Here is a 17,126-nt window from a genome sequence, read left to right on the forward strand (position 1 = left end):
CACTAGCCACTAAGCATGACAATAACAGGTCAAAATAAACTGTCTTTTTTTTTCCCCCCAAACAGTTTTACTATTGCTTTTACCAATTAACATCTGGTCCTTCTACATATAATACTGGTGATTACTACTATTTTAAAACATAATTCTGTTCCTCCCTCAAGTTCAGATGTTACTTGATTTCTGTTCCTAGTTGCATTCCCTTTGCAAAGGATAAGCAAAACTAATAGGTCAAGCAATCACAGCTGTCAAAACTAGTGTGGTCTCTTTGGAGCAATGGCCAGAAGAACTGGAAGGGTAGGATACGTGGATGTGGAAAAGTCAACAGGAGAAGTGACAAATAATCATTTAAACATACTGCACTGCAGCACACTGCCACTGCAGGAATACCTCTCAGAGTGCAGGGGCTCCATCTGTCCTACACACACACACACTAACAGCCTGGAGGCAGCCAGCTGGATTTCCACACACCTGTGCATTTGCAGGAGCTCCTGCATTAGCTCACCTTGCTTAAGCAGTGATGGTCATTTCTGGGTTACTGCTCCCTGAGTCTGTGTGTTCAAATCTTTTGCTATACATGTCCTTCGTCTGAACTAAAGTGACAGTTATGTTAGTAATGGTGGTGGCTATCAAACTATCTTACAGATGAAAACAAACAGCAGCCCTACCGATACAGCACCCAGCTGTTCTTGTGACTTACACTGTATGCTGATGTCCTACTATAACAATCTTCATACCAAGTTACTCTTAAAATATTAATATTACCATATGCAAACACAGTAGTGAGCGCATATATTTGCAGGAAAACAAATATAATTTAAAGTAGAAAACAATCACCATTACCAAAAGTTACCTTATCGATACAGCTGTCTTTTTAAAGATTCTCAGAAAGAGGTCGTTGACTGGCTTGGATCTCTAGCATAGAGACCTATACGTAACATTCCTTTATTCGTACTTATGAATAAGAGCTTATTCTAATAAAATGTAATCCAATGTTCAAATTGTAAAGCTCAGCTCTGTGGGCAAGGACTAGCCAGAGGTTCAACAGATGCTCAACCATAACAGATTTTTAATAATACATGCAGCATATTGAAGTAAAATTCTGCTAAGTTGTAGTATGTTTATAAATGAAGAACAGGGAAAAAGACTTCATGCTGCTACCACATACACAGCAGTAAAATACATTACAGCATGACGAACAACTCTTCAGTCTTCCAGTGCTTCAATTAAAGCAATTAAACCCCTGAAGTTATTCTGCTTGTCTCATTTGCAACATTGCCACAACTCAAGTTTTTTGTCTTAGCTTTCTCTCCAACCTATCACACAGGCTGATCACGTAGTCAGCCCAAACAGTAACTTTTGTTTGGGCAAATATGCACCCAATGTTAATGCAATACAGATAAAATAGCTAAGATGTTAAAAATGCATGTTGTACATTTTAATCTGCAAATCATGGTAATTTGTAGGCAACTACTGAAAAGTAATTGTTCTGGTATTTTCTAGCAACAGGGATCGGAAATCTTTTAGGAAACAAGGTGACAAGACAACTATTCTGGTGATCAGTAGATGAGGATGGGTGAAAGCATCTTTTTAATTGACAAATATATACATGAGTAATATTTGGTGTTACAACTGGGAAGTGGGAATTAATTTTCTGTTTTGTGGACACGTTCCATCCTTTAGAAATAAAAGCTCTTTTCTATTTTATAACAATGGGAAAGAGCTGTCAACACAAAGCGCCCCTTCAGCCAGCCTCCCTGGGATACTGCTGTAACAAAGCTGGACTATTTCTCTGCCCGGGGAAGGCATGGGGTAACAACAAAGTTTAACAAGAACAAACTGAATTACGGCTACTCTAATTCAATGGCCCAGGCAAAAGCTTGGTTCTGGGCATATTTTTGCTGAAACAGTCCATGCACAGAGAATAAGATGAGACACGGTTTTCCAACAAAAACGGACTGACTGCATTCAAAAATAGCTGAGTTATTTTCAGAGTCTTTGCCAAGGTAGAACTGATACCAACTCACTAGAACTGTCAACAGCAGAAGGCAGCGCTCTGAATAATTGACAAAGTTCCTAGCCTTCACCAGCTGCTCTGATGGGGCTAATTTACTATTGCAAGCCAGTTAATTTCTGACAGTAAGGTACCTGATATGAGATGGATCACATTTGGTTCATTTTAAGCTCCAAAGAACTGAAAAGTGTCTGGCAGCCTGGAAAGATTTTAAAATAATGGTCACAGCCAGTACAACCGCTTTCACTCCAGGCTGTAGGATCAGTCAAAGACTTCATTAGAGTCAGGCAGCTGCTGCTACTGTACAGCCCGATGAGACAAAGCTTCCCTGACAAAGGTGATGGGGGCAGCATTGCCTGACAATCTGCAACACACACTGCTTAACATCACAGAATTGGTGACATGACTCCAGCCTTTTCCTGTCTATTAAATACTTGCACGTCTTCTACTGTTGCAGAGGCTTAAGCTAAAGAAGTACAACCTTTTCTTCCTGCAAGGAGGTTTTATGTTTATTTGCAACGCTACACCCACCTCCTTAATTTCTGCCATTGTGGAGCTAAATTGTCACGCTTCATTGTCACACATTCAAAAATGTCTTGTCATAGTGTCTACATCTCTTAAACCTTGACAGCACAAATGGAAAAAACACCAGAAGGTAGGTTAAGCATCATCTGTCTGTGACTTCTGAAGCATTACAGGATGAAACCAGGACATTCAATGTTTTTCATTGCTGTTGTTGTATTTCCAAAGGGAGTTACTGTCCATTCCTGCACCTACTCTTAATCTTCTATACCACGATGTATACATATGGTTGCAGAATTATACTTTAATAATCACAAACTGGAAGCTTGCTAAGTTAATTAGTCCAAGTATTCCTCACAGCTGAAGTGTGTAAACATTTAGATGCTTGTGTTAAACTGCAGCACGTGGCAACCAGACCCAATTAGTTCATATCATAGTCAAACCTGACAAACAAAAAGAATGAAAGGCATGATGTAACACAGCATTTAAGAGTTTTAAGATGAACCAGATGACGCTTATAGCTTCAACTGATTAATGAGGATAACAATAAATTAGAACAAAAATACAGATTTGTTATCTGTGCTTAATCAAAGTAGCTAAATAATGTACAACATGAAAAAGATGTTTCAGTGATTCTAGTCCTGCAAATGTATGCAAGTCATTAGTACTATATAATTCCCATGTGTCAGGAACTGTACAAAGGAAAATACCATTAACTGCTCCAAGAAGCTGATACTTAACCTAGAAAGCTATGGTGAAACACAGGAAAAGCCATTTCAACACTCAAAACGGGATTGTGGTAGTTGTGCTGAATTATCACAGCTTACTTTGAACTGCCCTGTTGATTTCCATGGGCTCACTAATGCTAAGATAGTACTTACACTGAGTGACAGCATAGGCGAAATTAAAGCTCTACATTTTGACAGAGTCAATGTGTAAACAGGGAAAATTAAGCACAAAAGTGCTTGTGTAGGACAAAAAAAGTTTTCTAAGTGAAAGAAGAAAGCGATCATGATGCTATCCCTCTATCACTTGGAGACCTTAAAACATTTACCAGTGTTTTGCTTAGAGCCACCTGGTTTGCATTTCTAAACCACAAACCATAAATCAAATCTGTTTCATGATTTTAAACAGGAACAGGAAGGTTTTCCCATTTACAAGCAAGGCATATTCACTCCACTGTAATTCCACAGAAATTCATATAGGTAACTTTTGAGTACTGAACAGGAAGAAAAAAGAAAACAAACAATGATTTCACTTCTTATTGTACCTGCTCAGGAGGTAAGCACAGCATCCACAACGACACCTTCTTCAGGAGGAAAAAAATATTACAGATGTTCTAAGTACTACATATGATGTCCTGTATATGTCTTTCTGATATTATTCACATTAATCATAGCAACTGTTACTGATTTTTTCCTATCCCTCCTCTTTATCTCTTTCATGGTTTTCTTTTCCATTCTGATAGTACTGAGTGAGCCAAGCAGTAAGTGAAAATCCATCATTTAATGATATGCAAGCAGCTGATGGAGTAGTCAATGAATAGAAGTGCCTCACTCCTTCCCTACCTTCGTAAGCAGTGGTCATTTATTTTTCAGTTCATTCACTGAATTTTAGCTTATTAAAACCACCTTTTTTTTTTTTTTTTTCTTTAAGTAGGCTGGAAACAACCTTGAGAAGTCATCTAACCTGTCTTTTGCCTAAAGGCTGGACTGATTACCTTTAAAGGACATCTTGGATCACTCCCATCACGATTATAAACCACTGTAAGGTGTGTACTGCTTTATCTCGGTTTTGACATACTAGTTAATGTACAAATGCTGAATCTAAGTCTCCTGTCTCCGCTGCACATGTAAAGCAGAAAAAAAGCTTATATAACTTGACAAGTAATTGATAGGGGACTAGTAATTTTATACTGGATTCTTAATAAAGGTTGCCTTGTTTTTGCTGCTTTCATCCAGATGTGCTGTGAAAATAACTAGAAACTTAGGAATTTATGCATTGCTGCACACATTTGCAGGAATTTGAATGAAATGTGTGCTTGCACCATGTCTTAAGCACCAGTGGTCTGAATTGAGAGGAACGTGCAAAAAAAGGAGGAGTTATCTCCCTCAATCCCATGTTCAACAGCAACACAAAATTACTGTCTTGTTATTCAGGCAGCATGGGGAGCTTCGCTAACATACCTTCAAGTACCCTGAAGCACAAAAGAAACAAAATGAGGGACAGGATCTTGCTGGGTGGATTTATGCTGCCAATCTATTGCAATCCCCTTCACTATGGATTGTGTAATAGCCTTATTTTAAAGCAGAGTGCAAGAAAATTAAATACTCAAGAAGGAACATGAAGTTACAGCTCTAAACTTTATTCTTTCACCTTTAGTCCTCTTCTTTCTCTCGCAATAACCTTTAAAAAGAAGAAAGACTGGAAGGAAGAGGAAACCAGAAAGTTACAAACAAGAAGAACAAAAAAAAAAAAAAAAAAAAAAAAAAGGCTTCAGAAAAAGATCCTAGATCTCATGCCAAATAGAGAAGGAAACTTTAGGCTCACTGCCTCCTCTCTATTTTCCTTACAAATAATGTTTATGGAAAAAAACTGGCTTTTTCATGCTCTTTTCTTTGCATATTATTGTCTTTTGTGTTTTGTTATTGGTCTCTCATCACTTGCTGTAGGCAAAGGAGATAAGGAAAAAAAGTATTCATGAGATGAAGGAAAGTATGAGACGAGAAAAAGTTATTTCAGTGAGTAGTAACCTTAGTAATTATTACCATTCCCACAACTTTCAAGGGCTTTCATCAGTTGTTCTTTTTTTTTTTTTTTTGTGTGTGTGTGTGGAATCGGGATCTAACCACAAGAAGGGATCCTACTCCCACAGTAATGGGTACCTGAGAACTTTGGTTCAAAAATGCACGCACTTTGGCGTGTATTTTAGGGCCATTAAAATAAAATATATTAATAAAAAATAAAATAAAATTAGTAAGGCTGGGAGTAATCTTTCTGAATTTTACGTGGTTAATAGTCAAGATCCTGTGCTGATCCTTTATGGTCTAGTAGACTGTGGAGAGAAATTAGCATCTGGAGATGTTCCATACAGTGATGTAACACACCCACCTTAGGCATCTGTCTTTTCAAGACATGAACTGCTTTCTGCAACTGACTCTCCCTCTCTCTCCTCCCACCCTCAGTGGCAATACAGAGAACCTAAAAGACCAAGGAGAATGCCACACCTAAATTTTGGATGGTGAAAGATCGCTGAGAGGAAACCTGCTTCACAATTCCACTTCCAAATCTGGGAAACAAATGGGAGGCAAATACATGGATACTGATGCCTCATGTATCCATCATTCTCACAGTACAAGCAACAATCTGGTAAAACACCCACCAACTCATTATTTCTGTGGCCACAGGCTTACCTGATGATTTTATGGAAGAGCTATATGCAATCCCGTTGTGCTGCTGATTATCACCAATTTCCAGGGTTGCAGTTATTACAGGCTTTGGCTTAAATTCACGTTTAGGCCGACTAGATGCTACATTTATTCTAGAACACAGAGAAGAGCAGCAAGAGATTTACTTGAAGGAACAAATACTTATGGAGTTTCCATCTAGGGTCTGTGCTTTTGCATTTGAAAAGTGGGAAAAAACCCTCTTGCTGGTTTTTTTGTTTGTTTGTTTGTTTTATGTGTTTTGTTTTGTGTTGTGTTTCCCCCTCCCCCCCCTGAGGCAGGGGCATATACGTATTATTTGCTTAAAACTGTTCAATTCTAATGCAATATTTGAATTTCAGTAAGTCCTTATTTTATTTAATGCTGTGGTCCTGCTGACAGAGGCATAAAGCTTAACAGCCTGAGTCTGAGAAGTGCTGAGCATCCACAGCTGCCACTGAGTTCAGCAGAAGTTCCAGGAATGAGCTATCTGGAAAGCTCTACTGTACATGACATATGCAGAAACCCAGCCAGGACAGAGGCCCAGGGACTGCATCTCAAACAGTGCCTTTTTTATTAGAAAAAAACGGGAAACAACCATTTGGTCAGCAAAACCATCTTAGTACCTCTTCCTGTATGCACATGTGGCCCAGCTGAGAACTCCTCATCTCACTGGCCTTCTGGCTCTTGGGGCAGGGTACACAGGCACAGCTGCTCCTGTGTGATACTCACAGCCACCACATCTACCCAAATAAAAATCCCCACAGAGTTATCCAGACTCTGTGACTGTAATGTTAGGCTACACTACAGTGGTCCGCAAGTCATTTTGGTCTCCTGTTTTCTGTTTGTTCTCAGGGTGACGTACACCAAATCAATGACAGCAGCGTGTTTTTTTTTTTATTAGTATGACACGAAGTATCTGGGCCTTTCACAAGTACATTCACCACAGTCGTGTTCCTAGCCAGCTGGCAATTCCCTTACTTTGCTGCAGAGTTTTGTTATACCCCGTAATCTCAGTGAAAATATGCCAACTTCTCAGCAGTCTCCCAAACACAGTTCAGAAAGTATGCAAGTTTAAGTAAACCTACAAACAAATGGAGGCTGTCCTGATTAACCTCCGCAGATGTGAGCGAGGGATTCTGCACACAGTCAAAGCTTTCTGGGCAGATCTTGCGGTACATTAAAGGCTCACAGTGCAGCAAGAAGTTGCCAGGTGGCAATGGTTTAAAGCAATGAAGTCCAGTAAAGCACACCAAGAGCACATCTGTGAGGTGGTGCTACAAGATCTGTTGCTTCAGCGACGTTTCACATTCATGAACCTGAGCTGCAAAAGAGGTTCAACATTTTCTCATGGGTTCAGCCTTACCGGTTTTGCAGCTTGCTCTGCAGATCCTCCAAAATTTCTGTGGATTGTTTATGGTAATCTAGCGCTGCTTCTACAAACACAGCCAACTGGCTAACTTGTTCTACCTGAAATATAGAGAGGAAAATAGTTTTAAGGAGCCTGCAGTACATTCAGCTGAAAGATAAACAAACACTTCATTCAAAACAGACCTGGTATCTCAAAAGACAATGATACTTTGTGGGACTATTGAAAAAGAGCATATGTGATTCTATCAAATAAATTGCCAGTTGGAACCTGAACAAAACTGAGGTGCAACTTCTAGTTCACTAACTCAGGGCTGGGTCCTTGAGTCATTTCCTTTCACAATGTGCAAATCCCTTTTGCTTTCAACTTCCAAGCCAGCTGTCTGTCAACACCAGAGCCTGAAACAGTTAGAGGACATGACCCCTTAGCAGGTGAAAGTGGGGCTTTTCTAATCAGCAATGTTAGGAGAAGTTACATTGCGACAACTGTTGTGACTCAGCCCCATTAGCGTTTATTAGTGATGTTTACAAACTGCAGTTCTGAAATTGTGTGGAGTTACCTCACTAGATGGCAGCATTTTATAAACCAATAAATGAAACATGATTTACCTACTATTACCCAAACCTACTTGGATTGAAGAAATATCAGCCAATCACTCAAAAACATGAATGCTGGGGTAAAGGGAGGATGTGAAAGAGAAAAAAGAAGAAAAAACAACAACAACAAAAAACCTTTTATTCACGAGGTAGCAAAAAATCTCATTCCCATTACTGTAACACAAACTAAAAAATTCAATCTGTATTGTGATCTGTGATGGAACATTACCAAATATTTATTTGTCCTCTTCCTTTAAGACCTCATTAAGACAGAACCCAAGAAGCCTGACATGTTCCCATTCCACCGTGTCTTCAGACATTGGATCACAAGAAGGTGTCTGAGTAAACTTTCTGCAAATGTTTTATGGACCCATGGTAATTTTATGCTATACTTCATCTGCTTTTACTCAGTTAAAAAGATTATTAGAAATTCTTCTGGGATTCCAAGAGAGCCAAACATTGTCACATAGCATACAGAAATGAAACGCACAGAACCAAATTAACAGCTGATACAATTCCATCAAAGTCAAGAGAGAGTAATGTAAACCAGCTGAGGATAATGCACAATGTGCCTGGGGTTTGGATGGAGCGGTCAGAGAAAATGGATAGACAAGGAATGTCCAGACAAGATGAGTAAGAGCCAGGAAGAATATGGAACTGGGGATTAGGAGAAGAAAGAGAGAGAGACTGGGAAGGAGCCAGGGAGACCTGAGGGACTAAAAGCCACTTAGCTAGAGGAGCCTGAGACTGGCTGAGTGGGAAAGGCAGGAAGATGGATCTGATAAGAAGTGCATAGAAAAGTGTCTGTGTGGGAGGTCTGGAACTAGCTGTGCAAAAAAAAAAAAAAAAAAAAAAAGAGAAAGAGATGTGGATCAGGACTGAGTCTGGGTGAGGCACCTGGCAAGATGGCTGGGGACCAGAGCATTGAGAAAAGAGATTGCAGGGCAAGAAGGCCAAGAAAGGGATACATATGGAGAATTGGGAAGGACAGGAAGGAAGTGACTGCAATTACAATCTATGCAAATCTGGTGAGAAAGACTCAGCTTAGACAAGAAGGCTGTAATGAGAAGTTTGAGGACAGGAGAGAAATTGAGTCAGCATGGCAAATGGAAGAGAAACAGCACAGTTTTCTTTAAACAGAAACAATAGAAAGAGGAGAAAGACATCAAAGGGACAACCACTTCACCTCCCTCCCAAAGGCAGAATCAGTTATACTAGTCAGTTGTTCCTGATCTTGTGGCTTAGGTAAGTCACTATTCCATACACTGCTTCATCTTTGCTTTGGTGATTTGGCTAATGATAAATGTCTGAAACATTTCTCAGCTGCTTATGCAAAGAAGAACTATAAAATGCATACACCACAGCTGGCCAACTGGTAGAGTCTACCATGGAACAGCGTGCTGAAATTGTTGATAGAAGATGTTAATTTTTTGCAGCCTTAATATAACTTGTGCTGGTATAACAGCAAGGGGTTATGGACTTATGCACTGCTGTAATGAATGTGTCCCACTCACAAGCAGTTTAAGAGCTACTGGCTAGTTTATAGCTGGCCATTACACAGGTAGTCAGAGACAGAAGTTGTCTGCAGGTAAATGGTCCCACTTAACAGCTCCCCCTTTCTGCAGTTTGCTCCCAGGAGACAGCACATTTCTTGCTTTTTAAGCATGGTTTCTGTGATAACGTATCTACAGAACAGAAAGTTTTGGAATAGACCCTGTCTTCCTATTTCTGTTTTAACTTGATTGGGGCTAATACTGTCTAACAGAGAAATCTGCAAAACCAAGTAATTTCTTTTGTCTTTCATATTCCAGATAATAAAACAAACAAAAAACCTGACACCCACTCGTAAGAAAGAAACTAATATTGTGTGTCCTACTTACAGATAGCAAAATGTCCTTTTAAGCACCCTTCCACCTCTCTTTTCATATAATTCTATGACTATATGGGATAGCACATCCTGCTATTCTGCTGTATAAGCACTGAAGAAAGGATTACCACAAATCACCACAGTTGCTCATTTTTAAGACATAATTTCATGGTGGACTTCAAATCTGAGCCAATGTCCAAGTACTTCAGCATAACCCACATAAGCTCTATGCAGCAATATTTACAGCCAAGCTATAGTTGTGATTTTTAGAGCCAAAATTATCCAGATCCTTCAAAGCAGCAGCAAAGTTTTGTGTGTTAAGTGAGCTGCTCCTGCACTCAGTGTTCTTAGCACTGGGTACATATCTCTTGCTCATGCTTTAAGCAGCTGGTCTGCGACTGGCTTCTCCTTCCCCCTGATCTCCCTGTATTCTGCTCTCAGGCAGTTCATTGCTCATAGATAATAAAGCTACATGAGATGTCTGTGTCAACCTTGTCTGCGCAATTGTATCTCCAGAAGACCTTGCTGAATTCTTGAGTACTCCCATGCACTGCTGTGCATAACGTTCCTCTCAGAGACAAGGAAAAAGGTACATTCTCTGCCTTCAGTCCTTGTTGCCTGTGAAGGATGGGTCAAACTTTATCCAACCCCACACACATTTCCCACCTGGATATACTGCAGCAAACAAAAAAGCAGGACAGACTTACATCATTTTCTAAGAAATTGAACATGCTTCTTTCAGCTAGTTCCTTTGACTCTTCAAATTTTTCTACTGCTTGCTTAACTTCTTCATCTGGTATCTTTCCAAGACGTTTCTTTTTATAATCATAATCCAAACGACGACCTTCTAGTTTCTTCAGATGATGCTAAATAAGACAGAACATTTAGGTGGAGGTCCAAATGGGACAGGCCCATACAAACACATAGTGATTTAAGGAAGTTTCAGTTGGATGCAATTACAGGGATATGCAGAATCAAAAGAAATGCCAAGCTCAGAGATTATCCAGTCCATCCCTTTGATCTAAGAAGCATCAGGTACGTCTGGGACTGCATACGTGAATTAAATTTTAAGTTGTGTAGACTTTAAATAGTCATCTGGTAGGACCTGGGGAACTGGCTACCCAGATTTGGTAATCTTAGGCACCTAGATCATGGGATGGAGTTTATTAAATGTGCAACACCTAACATTGGATCCTGCTTCTAATTTAGAAAATCCAAAAGTGCCCCCTGTGTTCTATACTTAAATTAATTTCACCTCTTGAATTATATGCAATATGACAGCCAACAGACAGAGTTATTTTCCCTTCTCATTCCATAAGCAGTATTCCAACAAATCTTATGTTCTTGCTTTCTTTGTTAGGTGTCAACCTGACACTTCTAACTGACATCACTATACAAGTTTTTCTGTTGCCAAAAATCATGGGATTGACAGACTTATAGAACGGACTCAAAGTGACAGTACAAAATGCTCATTAAAGCTAACATCAAACAATTTCTTTTTATCAGTGGAGAAGAATGACAACTGAAAACAATTCTGTATCATAGGAGACAGCTATAGACATCAAGGCATTATTACTAGCTTTTTGCTCTGCTTTCTACATACATGTAAATAAATAAAACAACTTTCTTTTCTGCATTTCATCAGGGAATTAACTTGCTTATTACCCAAGTCTATTGGAATCAGACTCAGACAGAGACTGCCTGGCTTTCTTTTGAATTGTCATTTTGTAAACAAAAGCACTGAAAAACCTAACTTTAAAGGTTAAAATATGTTCCTCAGCATCTTATATTTTTTCCATAGTGGAATATGGCACTCAACATTTTAAGGCACTTTTGAGATCATTCTGTGATTGCCCTGAATAGCTTTCTTCAACAATCACATTCCGCCTCTATAATAAACAGCCTTAGGCTGGCAGAGAGAGGTGGCAAGACAGGATCATCAGTCACAGTAAATCACGGCCCACTCACATGATCAGAACAATTAATAAAAAATGTCAGTTAAAATAAAGGAACAGAAAAATACAGAGTACAATTTTCTTCACTATCCTTCTTGCACTGAATATACAGGCAATATGGCAAACTGAGCAAGTTAGACAATGGAGGGAAATAGCCAGACATTGTTTCTAAGCAGATTTCATCACTATTTTGCTAGAAACAGAAGCTTAAATGCAGTGAAGTTTATTTCCTTTTTTGCTTCCATAGAGAACACTCAGAGAACTGGTGTTTGATTGACTTTGATTATTGATAAATGAAGCTTTACCCTGGAAAACTTACCCCAATCTCTTTTAAATCTTTGTCCTGCAATAACTGTAGAGGATCAATGAAATTTTGTTTGACATTAATATCAAGTGAGTCCTTCACTTCTGCCATTTGCTTCATGCTTTCACCAGCATCCAGTAGTGCAAGGCCTATGGTAAAGAATATGCTACTTATATCTCAATATATGTAAAACAAAAAATGTGTCTTATGATACAGCTCTTTCAAGTAGGTATCTTTGTATCTGCTGTAGGATGTTGAAAAGTAAAAAAATAATGTAAATTATGCACTTGATTTTTTCCTACAGAAAATTAGAACTGGAATATTTTGCTCTACAGTATATTCTGCAACATCAACATCTTCCCCTATACAGCACCTCCTTGGGTTTTTTGAGTCCTAGGTTCCTAGGCCTACATAGCTGTTACTACTTAGAGAATGGCCTTTGTGCGTGGAACTGCAGATCTTAACAACAGGGCAGAAAGAAGTCAGCCAGTTCTGAATTTGGCTTCTGCACACAGTCCTAGCCCAAGCCAGAGCCCTGTAGCCCTAGTCTGTGTTCTTTCCCAAATATGGGACTCTCCTTTTCTCATGTACATTTCTTGTAGTTTCCCTCTTAATCCCAGCTGTATCAAAAAACACCCACTGTGTAGCTCTGTGACAGTTCTTCAAGTTTATTCCAGTCAAGCCCACACATTGTGCATGCTCAGCAAGCAATGCCTCTGTCAAGATTTTGGCCGTGAAGTTTCAGCATATTTTCAGAGGAAATAGGTAATATTTGATTTACCAAAGAATTGTAGCATGGCCAAGCTGGAGTGGATCTTCACAAAAACAAGAAAATGCGTATCTGAGAAGCATTGCTCCAAAGCACAAAGATGCCAAAAGCACCCACAGTTCCTCCACCCCCTCCACCCCCCCAAGATTTTTTTTCCGTTAATTTAACTCTTGGATATAGGGTAACCATTTTTATCTAAAGGTTAAAAAAAAATGCATTGCATCAAAGGATCTAAATGATTTACCTTTGGCAAGTCAGAAACTAAAATGTTTAGAGACAGCAATAGTAACAATCTACCTGCAACAGAGGCAGACAAATATGTAGAAGCAATGTATATTATTATATCAATCATTCCCTAATCACTGTACTTAGCTTTCCCTCTTACCTGGATCAGCTATTTACATAGTTTTTCACTGAGTAATATTCTGTGAAGAGCTTTATACTGAAATATTCTCAAAGGAGGTACACAAACTCACCAAACATAGAATCATCGCCAAGCTCTCTGCCATACCGTATCATGCAGTCTCCTAGGAGTCCTTCTGTCTGAGGGTAGCCTGTGGTTTTAACTTGTCCCCTGATCTTTGACATAGTGTTCAGCATTCCCAGCTTGGCCCTGTATGCTAATAAGAACATGAACAACAACAAAAAAGACAGAACATTTTTTTTAATTAATATAAAGCAATAAATTATTTAACAAACAACCTCATGAAGCAAGTCACTAAGTTAGCCTGTACACCTGTAAACTTTTAATTGTCAGTACTTCATAGTCAATGCTGAAGTAAGATTCCATGCAACAGTATGGGTCACATGAAACTGTTTCATTCCCAGCTGAGTGGGCATCATCTCTCCAGGCAGTTATATAGTGGGAGTGCTTATCGCCTTCTGCTGATATTCACCAATATTCACATTCCCTTGGGTATTTTTCTTTGTGGATTCCTCTATTAAAAGCACTGCAGAAAGCAAACACAAAGTGGATACAAGCACAGACGAAGCCATTTTAATGCTCTTGTTTGTGAGAGCTTTACAGAACTTCTTTCCCTGCTTTTTTCTTGCTTCCACTATTCAAGACAGTAAGACTTTATTCTGCAGAAAGGCTGGGTAAATAAAAATTAGTAACTTATTGGTAGCCTGCACATATCATGACAAAATCATGCAATTCTTGGAATGTTTTTCTAATCTACTCCTTACCATTACTTCTCAACAACGTCTTCAACACAGTGATAGCCATGGGTAGAGTATTCCTAAGGAATGTGGACCATGGTGACTAGCTGCATCTTGAACACCCTAGCTGGGCCTTAGTAAAGGGTTGAATACTACCATCGTTTTGTAGACACAAACCATTTAATGTTTCTTCTGTAGACATTAACAACCTATTAAACTTATCCAGGGACATGCATCTCATAAGGCACCCAGAACTGTTTGAAATTAAGACCATCTCTGAAGTCATTGGTGTAGCTACTAAATGTAAATTCAGTCAGACAGTTGTCAAAAAAAATGAAGGTCCTTCCAGCAGCTGGTTTGGACAGTCCATCAAGCTCTTAACATCTAATCTTTGTGACCAACTGTAAATGTAAACATGTACCCTTTCTAGTTTCTTAAACTAAAATTTGAGAAGCTTCTATTAACTGACTACCCAAAATCCACTGAGACCTTGAGCACGAGTTAAATTCAACAGTCTTTTATATCTCTGCTAAAAAAAATGCTGGCATTCTCTTTACTTGAGGGATCTATATCCCACTCCAGGAAATCCAGCATAAATAACACAGGTGCTGTATTGCCGTCCCAGGCCATCCAAGACACGTCATGCACGCACAACCTGTATGTATGCGCCCAGTAAGACCAACATTGTGTGTTGTGAGCTGCATTGCAGGTCAGACTTGCTGCATGTAAACTTTATAGTTCCATTGTACAGTACAGTTCATTGTACGCACCGCTGAGGGTCTCTAGACATCCAGAAGCTTCACAATAATGACCTAATTAGCTTTTATCCACCTAGGATGAATTTCTGAGTAACAAGATAGTGTTTAGCAAAATCTGACACCTACTTTCTCTACCCTACCTGGATTTGGCTGAAGATACTCTGTGGATTTTGACAGAAGCTCTGCTACAGCTTTATTAGTAACATCAATTTTCTGAAAAAGAAAAGTAACCAAAAGTTAGCAAAAAGCAAGCCTATTACTAGAAAGTTTATATTTTGATTAGATATAATATACTATTCTAGCTGATTATGAAAAATTATTTAAAATAAAGCAAATATGGTAGATTAAAATAAACAGTCACGCCACAGTTGTGACGAGATTGTACCAAATAAAATTTGCAGTTAGCACACAGAAGGAGAAAAAGTTCGTATCAAAATGTGGGGACCTACTTATCTCTCAAGCTCTTAAGTCTCAAATGCTGCTTATGCATTCTAGGCTATACTTTTCCTGACTGCTTTTCTCCACAGGTGAAAAAGATTTAAAATATCCCAGCTCACAGTCTTGGGGTCAGGGACATTTAAAGCAGTGGTTTGCACTGTCTTCCCGTTTAATAGTTTCTAAAATGCTATAAAAATCACATTTCTGTGTTGTTTCTCTTTTTCTACCTCTGGGTCTGCATATTATTTTTCCTCTTACAATGCGGAGAAAGGAAATAATTGTTCTGAAGCCAAAGAAACTGAAACCTAGAAGCCTGTTTAGATCATAAATCCTAAATATGCACGTTGAAAAAAAAAAAACTCACACAAGATTTTTTCTTCAATCTGCCAACAATAAAAGCTGTGACCTAGGTCCACTATGTACATTAAAATATATTGAAAAGACAATGGTGATAAAAAGCACTTAAAAGCTCAGAAAGGAGAAAGTGACATTAACGCAGTTTGATTTGAAACACCCACCACAAATAAGTCGATAACAAACATCTCAATTTCCACAACAATTCATATTAATTCCTGACTATGGATTTAATCTAAAAAATATAATTCAGAATTATGAGAATTTTTTCTCTCTCACTAATTTCCCACATAGACAGAGAGACACGTCTCTTGGTGCTTTACACCAGTCTTGGAGGAGCTTCCCTTCACTGTCAAGAGGTGTCCTCTTGAGTTTCCTCTGCTCAGACAGCCTCTCTGCATGTCTCTTCTCCCCTGACCGAGCTGACAAGAATCAAGGATAAATTTGCACTTATTCTTACATATTTATGTTTTGAATTAAGTATTTCCCTCATGTAAATCTATAATACCATTCTAGCATCTGAAATGTGAAAGACTTTTGATTTTGCAATAGCTTAGTGTTGAAAAGCTTGTATTGCTTTCCTTACCCTCTCCATCTCTTGAAATTCTTCATCTAATTTTGTTCCTTCAGCTCCACTTATTTTTTCACTGAACAACTGTAAAGACAAATTTAATAACAATTAAAAGAAATGCATCATTATTTTTAGAGAACAAATATCTCTGAGAGCCACAAGAATTCACCCCAGATTAGAAAATATGCAACAATTGTGCAGGAGAAGAGTAACCTTCCTCTTGGAAATGAAACGCTCATTTCAATAGAAACAGAGGTGTGAATTTACAGCTGAAGTCACTGAAGTGACTTCTCATGCTTTAACAGTTTGTACCCTAAAGGCACAACCACCACTGCTTATTTCAGGCAGAGTGACCAGAGTCTGACTGCAGGTGAATCCAGAGTAATGCTTTCAGGGATATTTCTCCAGCTCTGGACATCTAAGTGCCATTAAGCCCACAAATACAGCTCCCATCCCTGCTGGTGGCAATTACACACTGTGCAGACCTGTGGAAGGAACTGACTCGGGAAAGATGCAGCACTGTGACCACCTGCATGACCGAGCATCCTTATGACACTGCAAACAAAAACGCTACACATTCTTCGGAAACTCTGAGCAATGGTTTGAAATCAAGGATTTCAGTAAACCTTCTTAAGACAGCTATAATGTTATCCACCTCTTGCATAAAAACTCCAGGCCATCAGACCTGACTCTGGTCCTCACTAAATCATGGCTAAGCATAAACGGTCTAGCAGCTCTCAGCTGGCTGCTTCTTGCAACGTGCGGCACCTGCACTGCAACAGAATGAAAGAACAGGCAGATCCCTACCCAGCGCGACACAGCCTTTTAAAGCATTACGCCACTATGAGACAAGCCATTTAACACACGTTAAACAAACATCAAACAAATTCCTATTTTTGCAGGAATTATGCTGGTAGACATTCCTCTGCTTTAATGGACTCTTAGCACTGAATCTGTAACATCGTGATGTGAAACCCAGGCCTGGCTCATCGACTGCTGGCATTCACCAAACCTGCCCCCAGTAAA

At 39.1% G+C, this 17,126-nt stretch overlaps 1 protein-coding gene across 1 annotated transcript in view; it reads right to left on the reverse strand.

Annotated features, from left to right (window-relative positions):
- The window catches only part of SH3GL3 (SH3 domain containing GRB2 like 3, endophilin A3), a 53,507-nt gene that overhangs the window by 853 nt on the left and 35,528 nt on the right, over nt 1-17,126 (reverse strand). Inside the window, exons 2-8 of the mRNA XM_068695485.1 lie at nt 16,116-16,184; nt 14,878-14,950; nt 13,295-13,438; nt 12,065-12,198; nt 10,498-10,656; nt 7,325-7,428; nt 5,947-6,074 (exon numbers count right to left, since the gene is read on the reverse strand). Coding sequence (XP_068551586.1) covers nt 5,947-6,074; nt 7,325-7,428; nt 10,498-10,656; nt 12,065-12,198; nt 13,295-13,438; nt 14,878-14,950; nt 16,116-16,184 — 811 coding nt within the window. The remainder of the gene's footprint in view (nt 1-5,946; nt 6,075-7,324; nt 7,429-10,497; nt 10,657-12,064; nt 12,199-13,294; nt 13,439-14,877; nt 14,951-16,115; nt 16,185-17,126) is intronic.

This window comes from Anas acuta, chromosome 12, assembly GCF_963932015.1.
Source record: "Anas acuta chromosome 12, bAnaAcu1.1, whole genome shotgun sequence".
Lineage (NCBI taxonomy): Eukaryota > Metazoa > Chordata > Aves > Anseriformes > Anatidae > Anas > Anas acuta.